The sequence below is a fragment of the Myodes glareolus genome, chromosome 8, assembly GCF_982192425.1.
Source record: "Myodes glareolus chromosome 8, mMyoGla1.1, whole genome shotgun sequence".
NCBI classification, from domain to species: domain Eukaryota; kingdom Metazoa; phylum Chordata; class Mammalia; order Rodentia; family Cricetidae; genus Myodes; species Myodes glareolus.
In genome coordinates this window covers 100,232,305-100,259,293 of record NC_142033.1, presented here as the reverse complement: position 1 = coordinate 100,259,293, position 26,989 = coordinate 100,232,305, and the positions used below count along the sequence as shown (strand labels likewise).

Sequence of the window (26,989 nt, the reverse complement as noted above, 5' to 3'; positions counted from 1 at the left end):
TATTCTGGTTTTGGAAGGACTTAAAGTTTGAGAGGTTTACATGGAGTGTCCCCAAAGAAAAAACCAGAGACAGAGGGTGCTGGCAGTGGGCAATATGGCCACTGCAGAGACAAAGGAAGCTGGAGAGAGAGCTGGGGCCCAAGTGTGGGTGGGAAACATTGGGTAGACTGCAGGTAGACTGAAGCTGGCTCTCAGACAGTGTGGCAAGAATGCAATGAGAAATGTAAGAACAGTAATCGTCTGTCTTCAAGGTTTAGGGCACTTCACAGGGGTCTCACCCTCCCATTTGATGTCTGCATTATCATTGCTTTTTAATGTTTTTATTAGCACATAGGATCATACATAATAATAGGTTTTGCTATGCCATTTTCTTACATGTGTATCCACCCCACTGCCTGGCCTTGTGTCCCATCCTTTACTTCCACTGACCTCTCTCTTCCTAACTGAAAATGTCAGTGGTACTCCTATATGAATGACATAGATGCTGAGAATAAATCAGGGGACAAAATTCACTCACAATAGCTCCAAATCAAACCAAATCAAACAGAACATGCACATGTGCACAGACACATACACATATGCACACACATATACGTGCACACACATACACACACAGAGACACACAAGACAGGAACACAAACATACACACAGACACACATAGGTACACAAACACACACACATACAGGCTCATACACACATGCACACATGCATAGACAGACAGATATGCGTGCGCGCACACATGAGCACACACGCAGGCACACACATACACTCACACAAAACCACCTCATCTGGGGATAAATGAAAAAGGGAACAGCGTCCACCTGTTATAAAACACTGGATGAGGGAACTGCAGCTGTCACTGTGGATAGAATGGCCTCTTGTGTTCCTCTTGTGGGAAGAGAGAACACAGAGCAACCATCCTGCTGAACACAGTCCACACAGTCAGCTCAATCCCCGTCAAAACACCAACACTGTTCTTCACATAAATAGAACAAATATCTTCAGATTCATGCAGAAGCACGACAGGCCCTCAAGAGCCAAAGTCAGTTCTGACTGGAGGACAGCGCTGGCTGTGTCCCTGCCCTGATTTCACATTCTCCCACAAGAGTTGGTTCAAACCAGTATTTGTACCCATTCTATCTACCACCCATGTCAGTATTACTTTCTAAGCCTACCCAGAATTCCACACTCTTCCCATTCCTGCCTGGATTATACTGAACATGCCTCTCACAGGTATGGGACAATCTTCCATCCCTGGCCATCTGGCTTCTACATTTCTGAAGCTCACAGTTCCAGCAATTAAAATTGTCGCTGTGCTTCCTCTATCCAAATCCTCACCTTGGCTCCCATTAGCTCATTAGCTGCTTCTCACATTGCTGTAGCCTCATACCCAGCAAGGAGACACCTAGGGAGGAAGAGTTGATTGGCTCCTGGCTTGGAGAGAGAATGTGTTAATGCTGGGAAAGTGTGATGGCAACTGGTCGTGTCACAGACAAGGTGAGGGTGCAGAATGACATGGGTGATGTACTCATCACCCTGTCCCTTTGCTCTGTCTAGATCCCCAGCTGGTGGGGTGCCGGCTCACTTCAGGAAGAGTTTCTTCCTGAAAGTATATCACAGACACTGCAGAGGTGTGTCTCCCAGGAGACTCTAAATTCAGTCAAACTGACAATACAGATGAATCACCACACTCATTTATACATAAAAAAATCAGAATTATGCAATGACTTAGAAGGTCTATCTGACTGTGGGTCTGCTCTGCTCTCCCCACTTCCCCTCAACTCATTCTGGCCTCAAATTTGTACTGACCTCCTTGCTACCTGTAGGATCAGGAGGAGTTCTGACCCAGGGTCTTTGCATTTATTATTTTTACTTATATGTCTCCACAACTCATCTTTAAAAGAAATATCACTCTATTATCTATCTGTCTATCATCTACCTGTCTGTCTGTCTTCTATCTATCTATCTATCTATCTATCTATCTATCTATCTATCTATCTATCTATCTATCATCCATCTCTATCTATGTATATCTTTCTGTCTGTCTGTCTGTACACACATGCAGCTCAGAGGACAATGTGAAGGGACTCTGTTCTCTTCTTCTACCATGTGGGGCTCGGAGATTGAGCTAAAGTCATCAGGATTGGCCCAAGCACCTTGTCCCACTGAGCCCTCTTGCAGGTCCAAGCTCCACACTATTGTTTATTTTTTCTAGGATTTTGTGAAATGTCTAAAGGAAATCTGTATGGGATTCCTTCTAAAGAAATTATTCCTCCTTCCACCTTCCAATTCTTTCCTCCCCAGGTCTTTTCATTTTTAACTTGATCTTTACTCACCATCTGGCGTGCTATGAAGTTTAATTATTTAATTCTTTGTACCTTTTGCAAAGCCTCTCTTTCTTCATTTTCTAGTGAGAACCTACTGTTGTATGTACAAGGCCCAGTGGGGGGGGGTAGGTGGGAAGTGACTGGTATTGTTCTGATAAGTGGTCACATTGACCACTTACATTTATGTTTAGAGATTTGTGCTCTCAGCCTTTGTCAGAGGCTTGTGGGTCATGCAGACACTCATCACTGGCCAAAGTCCCCAAAATAAGTGACGCAAGTGTCTACCACACACTCAGGAAGTCAAAGCATCTTCCACATCAGATTCACATGATTATATGAGCAATAATCAACTGAGCTTCTTGAGTGTGGTTTGGGATAATTTCCTTGGCCTGTGGCAGTGCCCTGCCTGGGGTGAGAATAGAGGTTCATTTGTGTCTCCCTAGGAAGTCACACAACATAAACTTATCTTGACATTATACTCCTGGTCTCTTAAAGTTGGATTGTCATCTTTGGGCAGCAGGGACATTCCTCGATGGGATTTGAAGGCAGAGTTCTCTAATCTTGTCCTCTATCCTGACATTACTTTCTTCTTGGTGGTATCTGTTGATGGTTTCCACTGTGGTTTAAAAATCTGAAACATGGCCTGGTATTGGCATAAGAACAGATAGGAGGACCAATGTAACCTAATCAAAGACCCAGCTATTAATCCACACACCTTCGAACACCTGATTTTTGACAACCAAGCTAAAAATATAAAATGGAAAAAAGAAAGCAAATTTAACAAATGGTGCTGGCATAGCTGGATATCAACATGTAGAAGAATGAAAATAGACCCATATCTATGACCACGCACAAAAGTCAAGTCCAAATGGATCAAAGACCTCAACATAAAGCAAGCCACACTGAACCTTATAGAAGAGAAAGTGGGAAGTACTCTTGAACACACTGGCACAGGAACAACACTGAGGACCCTAAGAGAGACATACATAGATCTAATGTACATGGGAAGTAGAAAAAGACAAGTTCTTCTGAGTAACTGGGGACATGGGGACCTTGGTTGAAGGTTGAGGGGAAGGGGAGAGGCAGGGAGGGGAGCAGAGAAAAATGCAGAGCTCAATAAGAATCAATAAAAACAATATCTGAGCCTGGCTTTCAGCTGCTCTGCTCTCAGCAGGTCTGGTGTTTACAGCCCACACCCACGGAGCCTCAGCTTTGCTCACTGGACTGTGTTTCAGACTCCCATCTCCTACGCTGGCTTGCTTTCTGTGCTGTGCCTCTCCTCTCCCATCCAGGGTGGATTTCCTCATTTCGTTCCCCCGCTTGCTGACACAGCCTTTGGGTCACGGATCATTCTGGAAAAGCAGTTTCAAGCTCTTCACTCAGGCTTTTACTCCCACCAGCATGGATGACTTGAGTGGTCCAGGACCCAGAGTCTTTGGAGAAATCATGTTACCTGGCTTCTTCCCGTTCCTGGGTTTCTGCTGTCATTCATTCTTGTGATGGTTTGGATGTCTTTTCTCTTTTATTTGAGGCAGCTACACCTGAGGAGTCAACCCAGGCACAAACGTGCTCGTCTCTAGGCTGTTCTTATAAAGACCAGCTTCTCCATCTATTTAACTTCCTCTCTCACAACTACAAGGCCACTTTCTGGAGAGGATCACCCTGGCGGGCAGCAGGATGTGCCTCCTCCATTCCTTTACACGACTCCTTGGATTCCCCATTACGATATTTCAGACATCCACACTCTTCTTTCTGTGCAACCTAGGTGTGAATGAGTGTGAAGACACTACCACGTGTCCAGCTTATGCCACCTGCACCGACACCGCAGACAGCTATTACTGCACCTGTAAACGAGGCTTCCAGTCCAGCAATGGGCAAACCAACTTTAAGGGCCCAGGAGTGGAGTGTAAAGGTGAGTTTTTGTCGTGTGACTTTCTTGGGATGTGTAAACCCCATGTACGGCAGTGGCCACAGGCCAGAGAAATGATCCCCACACCGTGCTCAGGCAGCTCAGTTGTTTATTGCTCATTTAACTATGAGGAGGGCCTTGTGAATCTGTTATGGAAGGTATCTTGACTTCCTGAGTCTTGGGAGTCCCCTCCTCCCTGGGGAGGGTGTGCTTCAGTTCAGAAGAAATCAATGCACAAGTGTTCACATTCCATCAAAGCCTCCCAGTGTTTGCTAGGTCAGACTCATGCTGGCTGGGCACTGGGTGTGGTTACTTCCTGCCATTCCTACCACACGCCCCAAATTACTCTCTTCCTTTATATCTACCCATTGGTACAAATACATATCTAAATAGGCACAAAGCTTTCCATTTCCTCCCTCATGCCCGCCTTCTTTTCCCTGTTCATCTACACACCTATCCATGTATTTGCCTATCCGTCTGCCCTTCCATCTGTCTGTCTGCCTGTCAATTCATTATGTCCATCAATCCATCTGTCTGCCCACACAGAGGAAAACCATCTACACTCCTCCTTCCTTGCTTCACTCTGTCTCTTTCTTCTCCCTTCTCTTTCTTCTCACCCATCCATACATCTGTCCACACACAGGGATACCAGTCTCCACATACCTCTCTTCTTCCCTTCATTCACTTTTTCTCCTGACTCCTCTTCCTTGCAAAAACTCACAGATGGCTGTGCCTCAAGACTGAGTGTCTCAAGAGGGCAAGGTGTGGTGTTTGACTTAGCAACCCACTGTTATCACCTGGGAACTCAAGTTTAAGACTGCTCAGGTTTACATAGAGAGACCGTGGACCCCATCAAAGTCACCAGATGATGAGGACATATAAAGTACATAAAAGGAGGTTCAATTGGTAGGGCGAGAGCAGTTTGTCACTCCTTTTCTCTTTGCTCAGATGTCGACGAATGTCTTCAAAGCGACTCACCTTGTGGTCCTAACTCAGTCTGCAAAAATTTGCCTGGGCGATCCCAGTGCAGCTGTATTAGTGGCTTCTCTTCTCCCACTGGGAAGAGCTGGATTCTGGGAAGTTCAGATCATTTTCTCTGCAAAGGTAATGTCTTCAGACTCTCTGCTATGGGTCTTTTGTGGTTGGAGTTTGATTCTCTTCCCTCATTCTTTTTCTTTGCCCTGCAGACATTGACGAATGTCTGACGAGTGGGATCTGTCCTGCAAACTCCAACTGTTCGAACTCTGTGGGAAGCTACAAGTGCACCTGCCAACCTGGTTTCTTCTGGAATGGACTTGTTTGTGAAGGTTTGTGGCACTTGGTTTTTGTCATTTCCCATATGGTTTTGTCTGTGTCAAGGACAGAACCCAAGGGTTAGCACCTGCCAGGCTGGGTCCCTCAGATATACCCCTGCTCTTTTAAAATTTAACCATTCACAAATTGTGCCAAACTCCCTATCTCCCTTTTAACCAACATATTTACTATCTCATTTCATGCCTTTGCTGTGGCCCTGTTGCACGTGATTGTGTTTGATGTGACCAAGAAAAACTTCACAATGTCTGCACTACTGAAGGAAAACTCCCTCCCTCCCATTTCCAGTAACCATAGCTACTCAGGGAGGAGTGGGGCCTCAGGAGCAGCCACAACTTTTGTGAGTTTATGTGCACAACAGTTATGTCCTGTCCAGAAAATGTGGTACCTAACAGCACTCCTCCCCATCCTCTGGCCCTTACATTCCTTCTGCCCATTTTCTATGACATTCTTGACACTAGCCTGGGCCTCATTCATGTGCAAGTGCCAATTAGTCCCAGAGAAAGAGCAGAGGCAATCAGGCTTCTGGAGACCCAAGTTTGGAACTGACACCCACCACTGTGTATTCTATTGGCTAACACAAGCACGAGGACAAGATGGATTCAAGGAGGTGGGGGAATCAAACGTCATTTCCTCATTGGAGCAGTGGAGAAACCACGTGGCATTGAATCCATACCCCAAAGTGTGGTTGCAGGAGGAATGAAGGATAATGGCCATTTTTTTGTGAATGTTGATAATTATGTTTTTATACTCTTTGCAACATTTCTACTTATGCTATTTTGGGCAGAATTTATTCTTATGGCTATGCATAGCTGCAAGGGAGGTTTGGAAGCATGCCTCTGAGGAGCCAGGAGGAAAGAGAGCACCTGTGTTGAAGGTCTTCACCATGCCAGCTACCAGTTAGCACAGAGAGTGCATCTCTCATGTGTAGTCTTCTCTTCTCGATCCCCCACTTAAATCCTCCTACATTTCCCCCCCAACTCATCAGATAAGGATGAATGTGCCGAACACGACAGTTGCCCAGAGAATGCTTCTTGCCACAACACTTTTGGAAGTTATCATTGTACATGTGACTCAGGACTCGAATCTAGTGGTGGAGGGCCAACATTCCAGGGCCTGGGAGAATCCTGTGAAGGTAGGTGAAGGTGTTGACCAGGAACTTAGATAAAACCCAGTTGCAAAGGCAGTTATAAAAGGTTTGGGCTTATGATGAATTCAAGATTTTCATCTGAAAAGCTGAAGCCAAGAGTTCTTCCTTCTGTTCCCCACACTTCCTCTTCCCTCTCTCTCTCCCTCCCTTCCATCCTTCTTTTGTTCCTTCCGTGCTTTTGGGTATTGTGTACATCACGGTGCATATGTGGAGGTCAGAGAACAATTTTTGGGAGCCAGTTCTGCTACTTACACCTTATGGATACAGATCTCTCTTGTTTCTGCTTCTGTACTGCATACCTACCAAGATTTCCTAACTCCTTCCCCTGTGCTGCGCATAATAAACATACTGAGGTTCTGGATCACTGTCAGAGGGATCGCAGTCCACCTGACTTTGGCTTCTGTGTGTATGCGTTTATGAGCTAGTACCACTCCCTCAGAGGGAGCACAGCCCACCCGACCTCGGCCTTTCTGTACTGTGTTTATGAGTTAGTACCACTCTGTCAGAGGGAGCCTACCTGACCTTGGCCTTTCTATACAGTCTATGTGCCTATTCTTTCTTCATTCCCTTACTGCCTCAACCAGGTTTTCAGGACCTCACAGTGTTGGATGCAACACATGTCCACATGTTTGAGTATGAATGTGTGCATGCCATGGCATGTGTGTGGAGGTCAGAGGATTATTTCTGGTATCAGGCATTGCCTCCCACATTGTTGGAGACAGGGTCTCTTTGCAGTTCACTGCAGAATACCTGGCCTGAGGACTCCTGCGGAGTCTCTTGTCTCTGACCATGCTGCAGGAGTGCTGCTGGAATTAGACATGTATTGCCACATCCAGATGGTCACGGCTTCAGGTCCGCACAACCCCACAGTCTATTAATTATTTTTCTGTTGCTGTGAAAAAAATACAGCCTTAACAAAGGTACCTTAAAGAAAGAGAGAGTTAATTTGGGCTTATGTCTCCAGAGGGATGAGGTCATCATGGTGGGAAGGCATGGGAAGAGGGTGGGAGGCGTGTCCAGGGGTGGGGGGTGTGGCAATAGGCGCATGAAGCTGAGAGATAGCAGTTCACCCACAAACATCAAGCAGAGAGAGTGAATTGGAAATAAGGTGAAGTTATGTACTCTCAAAGCCTCCCCCTCAGTGGCATACTTCCTCCAGCAAGGCTTCAGTTCCTGAACCTCTCCAAACAGCACCATCAGCTGGGGACCAAGTGTCCAGATGCCTGAGCCTCTGGGGATCATTTATTCCCAAGCCACCACATTCCATCCCCTGGCCTCCACAGGCTCGTGGCCATATCATAATGTATAATGCATTTAGTCCCAGCCAGAGTTTTACATGCTAATAATTTCCTGGCTCAGATGTCACCGTTTCTCATTACTTGCCTTTCTGTTTAGATGTGGATGAATGCTCCAGGAACTCAACTCTTTGTGGCCCCACCTTGATCTGCATCAATACCCTGGGCTCCTACACTTGCTCCTGCCCAACTGGATTCTCTTGGTCAGTTTCCCAGGTCCCTGTTCGTCCAGCAGATATTACCTGTACAGGTAATCTCCTTAGCCATGTGGAGGAATCATCAATGGGTATTAAATGAACCCCAAATATAGTGACTTATAAAAATGGGCATTTGTTCTTGCTAACAGTGAACTAGTTTTTCTGTTTCATTTAGTGCCCCGAGGGCCTGTGTCTATAGTAGCTGATAGGTCTCAATAATTAGTCTCTGGCTGGGCACTCTACTGAGACACCAGTTTCCACAGTGACACTCGAGCTTCCTCCTGTTTTGAAAAAAAGTGTGATTCCAAGAGGAAGAATGCAGAACATGCCAGGTATTTGAGAGTCTGAACTTGTAGATCTCAGAATACCACTAATATCTTACCCTGTCGTTACAGTCAGGAACCAAACTAGAATCCAAAGGGGAAAAACTCTATATGCCATTTGGTTAATTTTGGTTGTCATCTGGACACAATCTAGAATTGTCTTGGAAGAGTCTTGATGAGGAGGAGTCTAGGTCAGGTTGATCTGTGGGTATGCATTCTAGTTTCATTCTGCTGCCATGACAACACCATGCTCAAAGCAGCTCAGGGAGGTAAGGGTTTATTTGATTTATACTTCTAGGTCACAGTTTATCACTGAGGAAAATCAGGGCAGGAACTCATGTCAGGAATCTGGAACAGGAACCGTGGAAGAATGCTGTTTGCTAGGTCACTTTCAGCTTTACCCACAGGTTCATGCTTAGATAGCTTTCTACAGTTGGGGACCACTTGCCCGGGGATAGCGCCACTCACAGTGGACTTGCTTCCATCAATTAAGACAGCAAAGCCAGTTCCTCACAGATATGTCTACAGACCAACGTGATGAAGACAATGAATGAGAATTTCCTTTTAGGTATTTCTCAACTGGTCAAGTTGGTGGTTAATGCTAACTAGAGCAGCACATCTGTGGAGGATTGTCATGACTACGTTAACTGATGTGAGGTGATGCTCCCATCGTGGATGGTGCCATTCACTGTAGGTCCTGACTACATGGGAGTGAGCTGAGCAGTGAGCATTAATGCCCTCAGCTCCGTTCGCTCTTCACTGTGGATGTGAGACTGACTAGTTCAAGTCCCTGCTTTGATTTTCCTGCAGTCATGAAATGATAAACTTGATAGTACTTTCTCCCATAAGTTGATTTTTTCAGGGTACTTTATTAAAGTAACTTGAAAAAACACTAGGACATGGAGCCACGTGTGTTGAGGAAGTAGAGGGGTGGAAGGCAGCCGTCTTTGGTGTACCGACCATACATTTGAGCTCAGTGTACATCTGCCAGTCTTTGTGAGGGAAATGCTTGTTTTTATTAACTTACAATATTATATTTCTCATGACTTGTTGGCCTTTTCTAGATGATGATATTATTAATACGATAGAAGTAGAAAGAGGTGAAGAGACCATAGAGTTAAATTAACTTGGCCTTATTGATTCCCACGAAGCCATTCAGGATCCCTAGCAAGACCAAAGAGAACTGTGAACAGATAAGACCACTTCTGTCCATGTGACAAATGAGAAAAACAGTTTTGGGAAGGATTTATTTTAGCTAATGCTAAATAAACAGCTAGGCCATTGGCCAACTCAGCTTCATTCTCTTTTTCTTGTTCCTCTTTTTTTTTTTTTTTTGGTGTGTGCGTCTCTATGTGTGTGTTCATGTGTATGCTTGTACACATGTGTGTTCATGTAGTACATGAATATATGCACAAGTAGGCCAGAGTTGAACCTCAGGTGCCATTCTTCATGGTCCATGCACCTTGCTTGTTTGAGAGTCTTCCGCTGAGTCCGGGCTCTCTGTTGTCAGGTGCTAGATGATGAGCTTTGTTAACTTGCCACAAGCTAGAACCATCTGGGAAAAGAGTCCCAACGAAGGATTGTCTAAATCATGTGGATCTATGGGCATGTCTACGGGCGATTGTTTTGACTGCATATTAATTGACGTGGCAAGACCCAGCCCCAGCACTCTTCCCTAGGCTGGGGGCTCTGAATTGCATGTGGTAAAATACAGCATCACACATTCTATCTCTCTGCTTTTGGCTATGGATGTGACAGGCCTGTTGGGGGCCAGCCTCGACAAAATACCTTTCTTCCAGAGTGGAGGCGTGGGAAATTAGAAATATAGTAAAGAATACAAAAATGTGAACAAAAATAATAAAACACAGAAACACATAACATAGTATCGGGAGGGAATTTCAGTGAGTACTGAAAATTTGTTCGTGTTTAATTCCCAACTGATTAACACACCCCTATAGGAGTAGAACAAAAGGACTACATTAACATACAAATTGAAAGTTGTGGGGGTACATTCATGACTCCTGTCCTAGACCTAACACTCTGTAGGCACAAGGCCTGGCAACTCGCTACACCTGTTTACAGTAGCCTTCGGAGAGGAGAGCTCTGATTTACAACTGGTTGGGACCTTTGTTTGAGTTAGAGGCACAATAATCTCGAATGAACTAAAAATAAGTCCCAAACTCTCTGACCTTTGCCCTCTTAGGGCCTCCACACAGGCCACTTCAAGTTCTTTCCTTGACTTCCCCACAACAATGGCTGCAAGCTGGAGTCATGAGCTAAAATACACCCTTTCTTCCCGAAACTGCTTTTTGCCAGGGTATTTTCTAATGGGAAATAGAAGTGAAATCAGGGACACCGGCTGCTGGGGTCAAACTGAGCTCCTTATGCTTGCTCTGCAAATTCTTTATCCACCGAGGCATTGCTCTCCCCTCTACTCATTCCCCACTGTACAGATATCGATGAGTGTGACACCATGTGCCCTCCCAACTCATCATGCACGAATACTCCTGGGAGCTACTTCTGCACTTGCCATCCTGGCTTTGCATCAAGCAGTGGACAAGCGACTTTCACAGACCCCAAAGTGGCATGTGAAGGTGAGCAGAGGATTGCCCAGATGGCCTAGGATGTGCCCTTCTCCTCATTTTATGAATTTCTTTATATATTTGCTTTTTATTGCAGATATTGATGAATGTATCCAAGATCCATCCCCATGTGGACAAAATTCTGCCTGCACCAATGTCCCAGGCTCCTACATCTGCAGCTGCCTTCCCAACTTCCGGCCAGATCCAGAAGGATCCCAGGCATACAGCAACTTCAGTTGCAAAAGTAATGTTTTAGTGCATCAGCAAGTGTAGCTGTGTCTTTGCTTTACTTGTAAAACTTTTTTCTTTTCTATTAACTGGGTTCTCTGCCTACTTTTGTCTCACCTGTGTAGTATATTCCTCCTATTTACTCCTTAATGGATTCATTGGTACAATCAGGAGTAAGTTAGTGAGTGGATTTTGGATCAAGTACACTTTCTTTTTTGAGACAGTGTTTCATGTAGTTCAGGTTAGCCTCAAACTCACTGCTTGCCTTGAACCCCATTCAAGGCTGGCCTCCATCTACCTATTGCTGGAATCGCAGGTGTTCACGATCACATGTAGTTTAAAATATAAAGCTGAAAGACTGAAGATCATATTGTCCCAGGTTACAGTATGCACAAAGATCCTGGGGTTCACAGAAGCTTTAGATGTAAACAGAAACCATGGGAAGAGTTCAGGCTCCCTGGGACATTGGTGTCTTATGTAAGCATTTCATTTTTTACTCTCAAGAACAATAAAAGGTTATTTTTTTTTCCATGACTGTGTTTCTCTGTAGCTTTGGAGCCTGTCCTGGAACTAGTTCTTGTAGACCAGGCTGGCTTCAAACTTACAGAGATCTGCCTGCCTCTGCCTTCCAAGTGCTGGAATTAAAGGCATGTGCCACAACCGCCCGGCTTAAAAGCTTCAAAAATTTTAAGTAATGGATAGTAAAAGGTTTTTGGCCAGATCACAATACTGAGCATGAACACAGGTTGGGGAGGAGCTCATGAGCCTACTGTCGTGGGGGGCAATTGCTAACTGCCCAGGGAGGGCCGATTTTCTCCAAGGATGTGCCCCTGTGTATTAGTTACTTTTCTGTTGCCATGATGAAGTACCATGGCCAAGGCAACTTTAGAAGCTTAGGGTTCCAGAGTGTTGGAGTCCATGATGGTGGAGAGTGATTGATGAAGACACCCAGTGCTACCTTCTGACTTCCAGATGCACAGGCATACATGATATACATGCATGCAAATCTTCATACACATGTACACCACCACACACACACTAAAATCTGAAATAGAATGTATGTTGCCTGAATTAAGGCTGCAATGAAGCACAATGACAACACAGATTTATTTAAGGTCCTTCCCACCATAGGGCTGAGCACATCATCAGTGCCCCATTCTGTCTTCTGTATGCGCCTTCCCTATTTCATTTTTTCTGTCTCCTCCTCACAAAGAACCATCTAGAAGGAGTTATTCTTATACCTCTTCTTTCCCACTATTCATTTTTTATTTATGGTGCCTAACACAATGTAAATACTATGTTTGTTCTGAGACAACAGTGAGAAGAGCATCATTCAGATGCAGATTTTCCTCCATTCTTTGTTCTCCTTCCTCTTCTTCCTCACTTCCTCCCTTTCCCCTCTCTCCTTCCCTTTTCCTTTTCCCCTCCCCTTCTTCTCTCTCATCTACTATTTTCTTTTCCTCTCCTTCTTCTTCTCCCTTTCCCCTCCTCTTCTTCTCCCCACTTTCCTCCTGCTCCTCTTCATCTTCCCCTCTCCTCTCACATCTCATACTTTTTGTTACTCTTTACAGTCTATTCATTAAAGCCCCTTCCGACTTCCACTTTCTCCACACGCTTACATCCACTTAAATATATTTACCCTGTAGAAATCAGGATCTGTATATGAGTGACAATATGTAGTATTGGTTTTTTATAAATCTCTGTTACCACAATATAATATTTTCCAGTTCCATTCATTTTCTTAGAAATTTCATATGGATGAACAATATTCTGCTATAATATCTATATCTATGTCTGTCTGTCTATCTATCTATCTATCTATCTATTCATCTATCTATCTATCTATCTATCTATTCATCTATCTATCTATCTATCTATCTATCTATCTATCTATCTATCTATCTATCATCTATCTATCCATCCATCCTTCTCTCTATCTCTCTATCTCTCTCTCCATCACATTTATCCACTCATCTGTTGATAGACAGCTAGGCTGATATCTCTTCTTGATTCTATTCCTCATCTTGAAAAAAAATCATTCTGCCTTCAGGCATGCACCAGCTTGTTTACCTTTGTTTGTCTTGTGTAGGGCCATATTATACAGGCCCATATTTTTATATTGCATGGTGGCTAGACTTTTAGGCCACAGTCTGCACTTGCCACACAGAAGGTGATCACCTAGCCATTTTAGACAGATTAACGCCATTCTAAACAAAGGGTCAGGATATGTTAATGTCACTCTGCTCCTTCTTTGTAATTATGAGAGATCGCCTGGGGAAAGAGGTGTTATGTAACATGAGAGCCTGCTTGTTAGGGTTTCTGTCCTGCCCAGTTCCCGCAGCTGTTTAGCCCCCCCAAATCACACAGAGATTCTATATTAATGATAAACTGATTGCCCATTAGCTCAGGCTTCTTATTAGCTCTTGTAGCTTACATTAACCCATTATTCTTGTATATGTTAGCCACATGGCTCAGTACCTTTTTCAGTGGGGCAGGTCACATCCTGCTTCTTCAGTGGTCTGGACAGGACTGGGGAAAGAGCTTTCTTCTTCCCAGAATACTCCTGTTCTCATTGCCCTACCTCTACTTCCTGTCTGGTTTTCCTGCCTATACTTCCTGCCTGGCTGTCAACCAACCAGCGTTTATTTAAAATATAATTGACAGAATACAGACAATTCTCCCACACCAATGTTAATTTAGTCTAAGTGACAGAACCGTCATAGTTGCAGATGTGACCTAAGTCCCACTACTTAGGAAACAAAATGCTAATAAATTTTACCCTCAATTTATGTTTTGGTATAAAACCTGTTTGGAGAATAAATGCGGTGATATTTTGGTGTGGGAGAATTGTCTGTATTCTGTCAATCATATTTTAATAAAATGCTGATTGGCCAGGCAGGAATTATAGGCGGGTCAACCAGACAGGAAGTAGAGGTGGGGCAATGAGAATAGGATAAGGCTAGGGAGGAGAAAGCTCCCTCAGCCATTCCTGCCCAAAGCACCGAAGAGGCAACATGTAACCTGCCCAGCTGAAAAAGGTACCAAGCCATATGGCTAACATAGATCAGAATAATGGGTTAAGATAAGGGCCAATCAGTTTATAACCTAATGTAGACTCTGTGTTATTTTCTTTGGGAATTGCCGGCTGTGGGGTACCGGGTGGGACAGAAACCCCAACAAGCCGGCCCTCATGTTACAATATTTCAGGATGTGCAGGATGTGAACTCAGGCTTTCATGAGGGATCCCTAAAAACTCCCTCCCGATAAAGGCATGTGAGTTGTACCTCAATTATTCCTATGCCTCCCCTCTGGTCCAAGAAATAATTTATGGTCTATGGTCCTGACTGGCCCCAGATCACAACAGCCTTGGAATTTTACATCAATGGTATCTTAGTTTCTTGTCACTGTGAAACTTGTGCTAACGTTGTGTGAAACGTTAGCTAAGTTATTGCTAACTTGACAATAGCAGCTCAAGGGAGAAAGAATTTATTCTGGTGTTGGTTCCATGTGTAATCCATTATGGTGGGGAAGTTGAGGCAGCTGGTCACATCACATCCACAGTCAGGAACAGAGAGCTATGTGTGCTGTTGCTGCTTGATTTTCCCGTTCTGTGCAGTCCAGGCTCTCTTGTCCAAGGAGTGGTCCTGCCCACAGTTAGGATGAGTCTTCCAGCACCAGTTAATCTAATTCAGATGGCCTGCCACAGGTGTGCCCAGAGGCTGACCTCCCGAGTTCTCCTGGGCTCTGTTGAGATGATAGTTGACACGAATGGTCACTATGGCGTTGGGCATCATACTCTGCATCATGTCCTGTCTTGCTCCCTTTAAGCCTGTGCCACGTCCTTGGAGCTTCTTAACTTGCTGTTTAACTGCAGTTTGGTTCTAGTCCCTGCGATGTGTTATGGTAAGGTTGGATGTTATGCGTATAAGTCACAGAATCAGTTTTGACTTGTAGTCATACCTTACTGTTTGCTGTGGGTTTTTTCTTTCTTTCAGGGATTCCTTTCAAGTGTAAGGAAGACTTGATACCTAACAGTGAGCAGATACAGCAGTGCCAAGCAGGGAAAGCCAGGGATCTTGACTATGTAAGTTTTATAACATTTTTCTGTATTCTTGAGAATTTCATGCATGTATACAATCTAATATGATAATAATCATCCCAACTTTTCCCTAATGTCCAATCTCTCTCAACCCGGATCTCTTCTAACTTCATGTCCTGTTTTTCTTTGATTACCCACTATATTCAGCCACTGGTGCCCATAGATGCATGGGTGTGGGGCATCCACAGGAGCATGGGACACCACCAGATGCCACACCTCCAAGAAAGAATGATTCTCCTTTTCCTAGTAGCTATCATGGCCAAGAGATCTTCATGGGAGGCTGGAGAGCACCTCCACAGTCTGTGCCCAGAGTTTTGACTGGCTTGGTCTTGTGGAGCACTACAGTCACACTAGAGTACACAGAGTTTCCACGCCTCCTGTGTGGAGCACTACAGTCACACTAGAGTACACAGAGTTTCCACACCTCCCATGTGAAGCACTACAATCATGCTCCAGTACACAGACTTTCCACATCTCCCATGGGGAGCATTACAGTTGTTTCCTAAGCCCAAGTAATTGTTTTGGGATAAATTTCATGATTTATTATCAGCAAAGGTTTACTTTATGTACATGTGCATACATACATACATACATACATACATACATCCTGGAGTCGTGCAAACACTTCTCAGGCAAAAGTGGGTTGTGAGTGGAGAACCTGACTTATTAAAACTTACTGTGATCAGTAAAAGATTTCATATCTACCTTCAGAAATTGTCAACATTAATGTGAGTGTACACATTATCTCTGGAATCTGCACATGCCTTGACACACTGTTTTTGTGGTTTGCTGTGGTAGAATACATACAATAAGTAACCTGCTTATCTTGGATACTTGTTTTATTGCCGTGATAAGATACTGTGACAAAAGCAACCTGTCTTGGCTCACAGTGTGAGGATATAGTTAATTGTGGTGAGAAGGGTCTTTCTTGGCTCACACTGTGAGGATACAGTCAATCGTGGTGAGGAGAGTCTGTCTTGGCTCACACTGTGAGAATACAGCCTATTGTGGTGAGGAGGGCCTGTCTTATCTCACAGTGTGAAGATACAGTCCATCATGGTGAGGAGGGCTTGGTAGCAAGATTTTGAGGCAGCTGGTCACATTGCATGTGAAGCCAGGAAGCAGAGAGCAATTAATGTTAGTGCTCAGCTCACTCTCTCCTTCATACATCAGTGTAGAATTCTAGCCAAGAGAATGGTACCACGTGCAGCAGGCAGGTTTTCTCACCCCAAATAACCTAATTAAGATATCATTTCACAGGAGGTTTGAGAGATTGCTTAGAAATTATTAAAGCTGCCTGCTCTTCCAAAGGACCCAGGTTTAAATCCAAGCACCCACAGGGTGGCTTACAACCATTTAAAACTCCAGTTCTCGGGCAATTTACACTCTCTATATCCTCCGCAGAAACCTGACAGCCACACAGGTAATCAAAACATCCATTCACATAAAATAGTAAATTTACACTCTCTCTGTCCTCCGCACATACCAGGCAGCCTCACAGGTGATCAAAACATACACAAAAACAGTAAATTTAAAGAGAGAGAGAGAGAGAGAGAGAGAGAGAGAGAGAGAGAGAGAGAGAGAAGGAATCCCCTACAGGCATACCCAAAGTGTGTCTTCCATCACATTGAGATTGGCCATTACACCACCATCTAAAAGTGTGCAGTTCAGTGGTTTGCAGTAGATTTACATTGTCATGAAAATATCATTAGTAGCTTGTTCTGGATCTTCATCATTCCCAGTGGAATTTCCACACCCATTCACAGGAGCTGCCATACCTTCTGGAGGCCCCAGGAACACTAATTACCTTTCTCTGCACAAATCTTTATATTCTAGACATTTCCTGTAGCCAAGACGATTCCTTGAGGTGCATCCTTAGGCCATGTCCCATGATGAGTTTTTATCCTCTGAGAGCCTGCACACTGAGTTCCACTACAACACCCTCTTCTATCCACATTCCCACCAGCAGTACACAGAGGATATCCCCCACAACCCCCACTAGCATTGGGTGTCATTTTGCTGTACCATCTTACCGACTGAGAATTTCACACACATGCATTGATCAAATCTGCTCACTTCTTCTCTTCTAATCCCACCACATTCCCTCCCAGATTCATGTGCTCTTTGTAAACCCACCGAGTCCACTTAATGCTGCCATTGTCTTTTTTGAGGGTATCCTTCTGATTCAGATGAGATGGAATCTTAATTTTGTTTTTATATGTATTTTCATTTATGGCCAAGAATAGAACTTTTTCCCATGTAGCTCTTGGGCATTTGCATTTTTTGGGGAACAGGCTGCCCGGTCATACATTTTTTTTTTTATTTACATGGGTGATGACTAGGTACTTTTGGTTTTGTTTGTTTTTGAGAGAAGACCTCACTATGTGGCTCTGGATTGCCTGGAATTTGATATGAAGACTAGGCTGACCTTAAACTCACAGAGATCTGCCTGCTTTGACCTCTCAAGTGCTAGGACTAGGGGTATGCACCACCCCCTCAACCTTAATGATTAATTTTAATGGCTAATTTGACTCAACCTGGGAAGAGAGTCTCAGTGAGGGACTGTCTATATTGTGTTGTCCTGTGGGTATGTCTATGGGGGATTGTCTTAATCAAGTTCATTGATATGGGAAGGCCGAGTCCACAGTGGGCAGCGCCATTTCCTAGGCAGGGGTCCTGTGTAAGAGTGGGAAATAGAGCTGAGCAGAGGCAAGCGAGTGAGCAGGCGTGTACACATCACTCCATGTTACTGTCTGTGGCAGTGATGAGCCAGTTCAGGTTCCTACCTTGAGTTGCCACAAAGACGGACAGTACCCTAGTACTGTAAACTGAAGCACACCCTTTCTTTCCCAAATTGATTTTGTCAAGGGATTTTATCTGAGCATCAGAAATGAAATAACTCTCATTGGTTATGAAATACCAATGAGTGTATTGGGGCTGTTTCAACATGGGTATAGCGTGTGCACCAATCAAATTGAGCGTTTCAACATGGGTATACCGTGTGCACCAATCAAATTGGGCGTTTCAACATGGGTATACAGTGTGCACCAATCAAATCGGGCGTTTCAACATGGGTATACAGTGTGCACCAATCAAATCGGGCGTTTCAACATGGGTATACAGTGTGCGCCAATCAAATCAGGGCAATTTAGCACTTCTTTCTTCTTGCGCTTTGTTTATAGCTGAAGCCTTAACCTCTTGTGATTACTAGGCCCTTGTAAATTGTGATCTCCCTGCGGGGCAGAGTGTGCCAAAATTCTCCTGAGCAAATGGGTCTGTTATCCACCAACCTTCTCAACTTCTCTAAAATGAGAACTTGATGGGATGATGTTTATTTCTCCCAGGACTGAGACTCAGGAATTTGGAGGACTCATATATTGGACTTTATCGCTCAATTTGTAGACTTTGTGATTCACAACGAACAGGCTGGTACTCATATGTGCTCTTTCTCCTGGGACACAGGCCTCCTTCTGTACACTTGTGAATGCCACCTTCAGCATCCTGGATAACACATGCGAAAACAAAAGCGCCCCAGTGTCCCTACAGGTAATGGCAGCACCTTCTTCATCTGTCTGTCTGTCTCTTCCCACCACTCTGAGTGAGTGCATGCATGTCTGCATGAATGTATGTGTGTGTGTGTGGTGTGTGTTTGTGTGTGTGCGCACATGTGTGTGAAGGCCAGGTATTAACCTCAGATATTGTCTTCAGCATCTCAGCATATCTTCACTTTTTAGGTTCTTATCTTCAGCATAGAATATAATGGGTCTTGTCCTGACATTTTCAGGACTGTGTGTCATTTTTTTTTTATCCCCACCCCTTCCTGTCTTGGACCCATCTCTTCACTCTCTGATTTCAAAACATGTCACTTTCTTTATTCTTTATTTTGACATTATATTATTTTTCAAAATAGAATATATTTTGTTTATTCTTCAGCAATTTCATACATGTAAGCCACAATTTCACATGTATAAACTGTTCCACCTAGCCCATTATATGCCATGAGGAAGGAGAGGGATAGCATCTATGGGTTCCAAAGACATTAATAAATCACACATAATTGGGTCACTGATGAATCAGGGCTTCAGGACAAGGACTCAGGGGGTCTTGTTTCTCCTGACAGCCCCAAGAAAGGGTCAAAGTGGGGTTTATAAACATAAAATTTACATTTATTACCAAGTTACAGTTATAATTTTTACCAACTAGGGTTTAGCGGCTTCCTTGAATTAGGGGCTTCCTTGAATTAGGGGCTTCCTTGAATTAGGGGCTTCCTTGAATGTCCCATCACTGTCATTCAATATAATGGAGGCTTTCACTCCAACCAATCAGACTGTGTAGAAGGAGCAACAGGTTGCTTCCTGCCACCTGGCTCCCTGCTAGCTTTACTCATGTGTGACTGTAGTGCTCCACATGGGAGGAGTGGAAACTCTGTGTCCTCTAGTGTGGCTGTAGTGCTCCACACCTCCCACGTGGAGACTCTGTGTACTTTAGTGTGGCTGTAGTGCTCCACGTGGGAGCTGTGGAAACTGTGTACTCCAGTGTAACTGTAGTGTTCCACACAGGAGATGTGGAAAGTCTGTGTACTCCAGTGTGACTGTAGTGTTCCCCATAGGAGATGTGGAAAGTTTGTGTACTCCAGTGTGACTGTAGTGCTCCACACAGGAGGCGTGGAAACTCTGTGTACTCTAGTGTGACTGTAGTGCTTCACATGGAAGGCTTGGAAATTCTGTGTACTCTAGTGTGGCTGTAGTGCTCCATGTGTGAGGCATGGAAACTTTGTGTACTGGAGCATGATTGTAGGGCTTCAGATGGGAAGCTGAGTCAGGAGGACAGTGAGTGTGGGCCCCATATCAAAATCAAAGAGTTTATTTCAACTTACAGTTTGTAGTATGTCAGGTGGGAACTCAAGTCAGGAACATGGAGGTGGGGGTTGATACACAGGCCATGGAGTATGCTGTTTACTGACTTGCTCCTCATGACTTGTTCGGCCTACTTTCTTTTTTTTTCAAGACACAAATCATTTTATTAAGAGTCCCTAGAAATGGAATATAAGATTTCTATAAAAATTATCAGTTGTTCCAACAATCTGTCTGTTTTTTAGAAAAATTTTAATAAAAAACTTCTTAATGTGAGAGACTATGCATGCTAGATAATTCAAATTAAATGTTCATGAAAAATAGATAGAGGATGCTTTCTTAAAGAACCCAGGATCACCAGTCCAGAGATAGCACAGTAGTCTGGACCCTTCCTGCATTAATCATCAATCAAGAACACGCTCTACTGACTTGCCTGCGGACAGTTTGATGAAGACATTTTCTCAGTTGAAGTTCCTCTTCCCAGATGGCTCTATCTTGTGATAAGTTAACAAAAAAGTAGTACAGCAACTGTTTTATCTTCTCAGTGTACACACATGTGAGAATGCACATGTGCACGTATGCATGTGCACACACTCATGCGTGCATACACGCACACAGACACACATGGTCGAATTGTCTGTCGAGCACTAACCAAGAAGTTTAGTATACTGAACAAAAATTCAGTGTTTGGTTCTGGATCTCTAAAGTAAAATGCAGGATTTAAAAGCTGATTTTATTCATGTATTTCTTTTCTTCTGTGGTCAGGTCTTCCGCAGGTGTCCACTGTTACTGTCGTTGCCATGGTGATGTTGTATCTGGCAGCAACATTTCATGAAGCTCTCCCCCATATTCCAGCTCTTCTGTTCTTTCTGTCTCCTCATCTGAATGCTCCCTGGGTGTTGGGATAGAGATATGACATACATGTCCTGTCTAGGGCTGAGTGGTCATCATTCAATTGTTTTCAGCGCTCCAGCCAGATAGGAGTCTCTGAAGTACATTTTAAATTTGCTGTTGTTCCTATGACTCCCTAGATAGGACATGAATGTTAGTTCATATGTCTCTCCTTAGTGCATGCAGGTGCCATATTGCTGGTTCACACCCGTGGCTTCACACAACATTCTTCCCTAGCGGTTCTGTCAGGAATTATGTGACTGAATTCCATGTTCAAACTGTTAAGCAACTTCTTGAGAACTTAATATTTCAGAAAACAATTTAAATGATTATCACCGAGGGAGGTTTTTGCAAAATTTTCAAGTGTGTCTGGAGAGATTAATCCATAGAAGAAGTTTCTAGGTCAAACAGCATATGGAGTATAAGCTGGCTCAGGCACCAGCTTGCTGTGTCTGCAAAGGCTTAAATATTGCTAATGGGGCCCCTGAAATCTACAAATAGAACTGAGCAGATGTCACTTTTGGCTCTTTTTGTTTATGAGACAGGGTCTCTCTGTCACTCAAAATAGCCTTTAATGGCTATGTAACCCAGTATCCACTAATATTATAAGAGGCTGCTTGTTTGTTCCTGGCTTCTTAGCCCCAAAATAACCACACAGAAACTGTGTTAATTAAATCACTGTTTGGCCTATTACCTCTAGCTTCTTACTGTCTAGCTCTTACATCTAAATTTAACCCATTTCTATTAATCTGTGTATCGCCACATGGCTGTGGCTTACCAGCAAGGTTCCATTCAGTGTCTGTCTCTGGTGGGGCTACATGGCTTCTGACTGACTTTGCCTTCTTCCTCCCAGCATTCAGTTCAGGTTTCCCTACCCACCTCTATTCTGCCCTATCACAGGCCCAAGACATTCTTTATTAACCAATGGTATTTACAGCTTACAGAGGGGAATCCCAAATCACCTCCCATTTTCTGTCTAAATAAAAAGGAAAGTTTTAACTTCCACATAGTAAAATTACATATAACAAAGCAGGTATCAAGCAAGAATTACAGTTACAATATTTATATCTACTTTATCTTTTATCTTAACTGACGAAAACTATAACTATCTATTCTTCAACTCCACCAAGACTCCAGAAAGACATAATTTTACCTAAGTAAATATGAAGTGCATTGTAAGCAACTTCCAAAACTCTAGAATTGACAGAGACATCTTGCTGCCTGGACAGTCACCCAAAGTTCTTCTGTAATGTTGGAACATTCCACTTCAGCCTACAGGCCCATAGTATCCAGCAGACTTTTCCATGAAGCAGGAAATTTCAAATACAGTTCAACCTATAGTCACAGTTTGTCAGTCACTTTCTTCTGTGTCCTGCAGAATGTCTAGCAGCCTCTTTCATGAAGCAGGAACCCCAAAGGACTATTTCACCTTTAGGCAAGTTCAGCACTCATTTTTCTGTGGGTCCTGCAAGTCCAGTTTATACAGCATAACATCGAGCAATCCAGTCAGAGCCGTTTCTTGCCCAAACTCCTTGAGGAGCCTCTTTGATGCCCATTTTCCTCTTGAAGTAATTGGTGCTGCCAGGAGCAGATGTATCTCACTGTCATGAAAAGTCCTAAGTTCTTAAAACAATTTCCATAGGTCTTTGGAAGGTTTGAAGATTATCTATCTAACTGAAACATATCTCTATATATCTAGAAAACCTACCTAACATGACTACAAAGCTTGACTATTATAGATGATTGTCTATTAACATAGTTCTTTTTTTAAAATTTACTTATTTATTTATTTATAAAAATTTCCACTTCCTCCCCTCTTCCCAATACCCTCCCACTTCCCCCCACTCCCTCTTCTCCTCCCTCTCCAGTCCTAAGAGCAGTCAGGGTTTCCTGCCCTGTGGGAAGTTCAAGTTCCTCCCTGCTCCCTCCAGGTCTAGGAAGGTTAGCATCCAAACAGACTAGGATCCCAAAAAGCCAGTACATGCAGACAAAACAAGACCCAGTGCCATTGTCAATGGCTTCTCAGTCAGCCCCCATGTCAGCCACATTCAGAGAATCCGGTTTGATCACATGCTCGTTCAGTCCCAGTCCAGCTGGTCTTGGTGAGCTCTCATTAGATCAGTCCCCATGTATCAGTGGGTGAACGCACCCCTCGCGGTCCTGACTTCCTTGTTCATGTTCTCCCTCCTTCTGCTCCTCATTTGGACCTTGGGGGCTCAGTCCAGTGCTCCAATGTGGGTCTCTGTCTCTATCTCCATCCATCGTCGGATGGAGGTTCCCTCTGATCCCGCCTTCCTTGCTCACGTTCTTTAACATAGTTCTTAATTATATATTACATTTTTGTTTTTATTTTCAAGACAGGGTTTCTCTATAGCTTTGGATCCTGTCCTGGAATTAGCTCTGGTAGACCAGGCTGGCCTCGAACTCACAGAGATCAGCCTGCCTCTGTCTCCCAAGTGCTGGGATTAAAGGCATGTGCCACCACTGCCTGGCTTACATTACATTTTTTTAAAAAAAGATTTCTTTTTATTTATTTATTTATTCATTCATTTATTTATTATGTATATAATATTCTGTCTGTGTGAATGCCTGAAGGCCAGAAGAGGGCACCAGACCTCATTGCAGATGGTTGTGAGCCACCATGTGGTTGCTGGAAATTGAACTTGAACTCAGGACCTTTGGAAGAGCAGGCAATGCTCTTAACCGCTGAGCCATCTCTCCAGCCCCCCTTACATCACATTTTTAAATGAGCTGCACAAACACAATACCTCAATCAAGAGCAGAAATATACATATAATAAAATTGACCTAAAAATTGTATTAATAGACCAAGATCCACACCAATGCAAATCTCTATAGTACAGTAGCCCCAGTCTTCTGAATCCTGTGATTTCAGAACTAGAATACCATACTCAGTAGCTTTTCCTTCTGCCCTATACTCAACCTTCTCTCCTAGTGCTAAAGATGGCATAGTTTATTTTTCTAACTACAGAAGGTGGGGGGAGGAGGAGGAGGAACAGGAGAAGGAGAAGGAGAAGATGGAGGAGAAGTGAGGAAGGGAGCGGAGTAGAAGAAGGATGGGACTGAGCAGGGAAGGAACAGGGAGAGAAAGAGGAGGAGGAGGATCAGGAAGGGGAGGAGTTGGGAAGAAGGAAGGGAGGGAGGAGGAGAAGAAAAAGAGGTATGGGAGGAGCAAGAAGAGGAGGAACCCGGGGAGGAGGAGGAGCAGGAGAAGGAGGGGAAGGTGCAGGGAGAAGAGCAGGAGGAAGAGGGACAGAAGGAGGAGGGGGGAGGACGAAAAGGAGGACTGGGAGGGGTGAAAACATTAGCAAATGTTTCTTTGCAGAGTGCAGCTATGAGCATTTCCCTTGTGCTGAAGCAAGTACCCATGTGGACTGAGATCAGCAGGGAGGAGACATCAGCCCTGGGCACCGTCGTGCTGGAGACTGTGGAAAGTGCCATGTTGGCCACACTCCTGACACCCTCCGGAAACGTCAGCCAGACCATTCGCACAGAAAACCTAGGTACTGCATAGACTCGGGGGCCAGGCTGATGTTCAGGGACAACATAGTTGGATTCTCATGACTTTCACAAACATGCCAAACCTCTAACGCACAGCAAAGCAGGTCCATATGTTAGTGACATTGACAATTTATCAATCACTTGGTCAGGATTAGAGAGGACACCAAGCGTTGTGTCCTTAATTCATTCAACGCACATTTGTGGGATGTCTATTATATGATTTAAAATGTGACAATCACTTTCTTGTTTAGCTATTTCCAGTTTTCCCTGCCAAGATGATGGTGGATTGTACTTCTCGATGTGGCATTAGGAAGGAATTTGTGACTATGTCAAGTCACCCTTTTAGAATATTCTTTTCCTTTCCTCAGTGACTGAGCCTCTTTGCACCACAGCCGTTCCACCTTCTCCTGTCTTAGAGTTAAGGCAATGAAGGACAGGGTGCAAATCAATTTATGAAGGACCCAAAGAATTATCAAGAAATATGTGTTACTTTTAATCCTGGAAGACTTGGGGGCTCTTTGTTACCGCACCATGGCTCATCCTTCCCTGACTGATACATGCTTGGTTGCTGACCACGTGGGGATATTGGGTGCCACTGGTCTTTGTATGCACTTCTCACTCCAGTTAGCTGTTCTTGTGTTGATCAGTCCCATGGATATCGGAAATTCTTTTTTAATTACTGCTCTGATCCAGGCATAAGAATGTAGGTAGCATTTTTAGGAATTTAGACATCTGATATATGTGATATAGCTAAAATGTTATCAAGAAAAAAATCCCATAGACTGAGGAAATTAAGGAGAACTAAGATACTTTTTATGTAGTGCAATCAGGGACTATGAGCAGGGCAGTGTGCTGGCAAATGGTGACTGGTAAAGCATTTTCTTGATGTATCTTCTAGGGCACTTCGAGGTGTCTTGGTTTGTGGGAAGGCAGTGGATGGGGAAGGCCCCCTTGGAGCGAGGGTGGGGCCGTATAGCAGCTGATGGTGCCCATTGGGTCAAGCAGGAGAAGGAAGGGCCGTTTGCAGGCATGGGCTTTCTCTATCTTTCCCCTTGACTCCTGATTGCCACAATGGCTCAAACCCTCTGAAGCCAGTGTTTTTTTTTAAACTTTATTTAACTTTATTTCATGCACATTGGTATAACGATGTCAGATTCTCTTGAACTGGAGCTACAGACAGTTGTGAGCTGCCATGTGGGTGCTGGGAATTGAACCCGGGTCCTCTGGGGGAGCAGTCAGTGCTCTTAACCACTGAGCCATCTCACCCAGTGTTTCTTGCTTTAAACTCGTTATCTCAGAAATCTGTCACATTATTAACACAGGATGGATTTCAGGGACAGGAGGAAGGTGGGGTGTGGAGGAGCTGGGGGTGCTAGTGATTCTTTTGAACTCAGGTGGCTAGGTTTGGTTTCAATTCCTAGAGGTGGCTAAAAATTCCTGGGCAGGTGGCTAAAAAGCCTCAGGCAAACAGCTTTTTTCAGAAATCTGTGCCCCACATTGAGCACCAAATAAGGCATGATTAATAAAAACTCAGAGGGAGAAATTGGGGTTCAATCTGAAGATAGAAAAAGCAAAGTAGCCAGCCACTGGCCCTTACTTCTGTCTCACTCTGAAACGGCGATCCTGCCTTCAGGAATCTCAGAATAAGACTGAGACTGAGAGCTGTTTCTTCTCATTTTGCAATCCTGTCTAGGGCTGGGATTAAAGGTGTGCACCACTGGAATTAAAGGCATGTACCACCAGTTTCTACAACAACTAATGTGGCTACTGGGATTAAAGGTGTGTGTTTCCACTGCCTGGTCTGTAAGGCTGACCAGTGGGGCTCTTTCACTCTCTGATCCTCAGGCAAGATTTATTCATTAAAATATAAATGAAATGTCACTCACTACACAACAATGAACAATTGTACATTCAGGATGTCCAATTTATTCAACTCACTCTGTACCCTTGACTGGCCTCCAATTCATCGAGAGCTGCATGCTTCAGCCTCCTGCATGCTGAGATTAAAGACCCACACCACCATACTTTCAAAATGACTGATTTCCAAAATAGCTTCAATAGCTGAAGCTTTAAGGAGCAGTAAAGAGGCCAGTGTGACTGAAGTAGAGTGGGCAGTGGTGGCTTTGTAGGAGAAAGACTCATAGAAAAAGAGGGAGAAAGTACTGAAAATTTTGTTGACGTGAGATGTTGGGGCAGCACTGCAGGATTTGTGGGTAGGGATGGTGTTGAACTCACTCTGGCATTGGTACTGACTTTTGATGCTATTGGTGTGCCAGTCAGCTTTCTGTTACTGCAACAAATTC

The 26,989-nt window shown here is 44.0% G+C and overlaps 1 protein-coding gene across 2 annotated transcripts in view; it reads left to right on the top strand.

Annotated features, from left to right (window-relative positions):
• Positions 1–26,989, top strand: part of Adgre1 (adhesion G protein-coupled receptor E1) — an 82,405-nt gene that overhangs the window by 19,622 nt on the left and 35,794 nt on the right. For both annotated transcript variants that reach the window (XM_048427469.3, XM_085692338.2), the window contains 10 exons: positions 4,093–4,239; positions 5,185–5,340; positions 5,424–5,543; positions 6,536–6,682; positions 8,093–8,242; positions 10,966–11,106; positions 11,192–11,338; positions 15,318–15,406; positions 18,884–18,967; positions 24,511–24,688. In XM_048427469.3, coding sequence (XP_048283426.3) covers positions 4,093–4,239; positions 5,185–5,340; positions 5,424–5,543; positions 6,536–6,682; positions 8,093–8,242; positions 10,966–11,106; positions 11,192–11,338; positions 15,318–15,406; positions 18,884–18,967; positions 24,511–24,688 — 1,359 coding nt within the window. The remainder of the gene's footprint in view (positions 1–4,092; positions 4,240–5,184; positions 5,341–5,423; positions 5,544–6,535; positions 6,683–8,092; positions 8,243–10,965; positions 11,107–11,191; positions 11,339–15,317; positions 15,407–18,883; positions 18,968–24,510; positions 24,689–26,989) is intronic.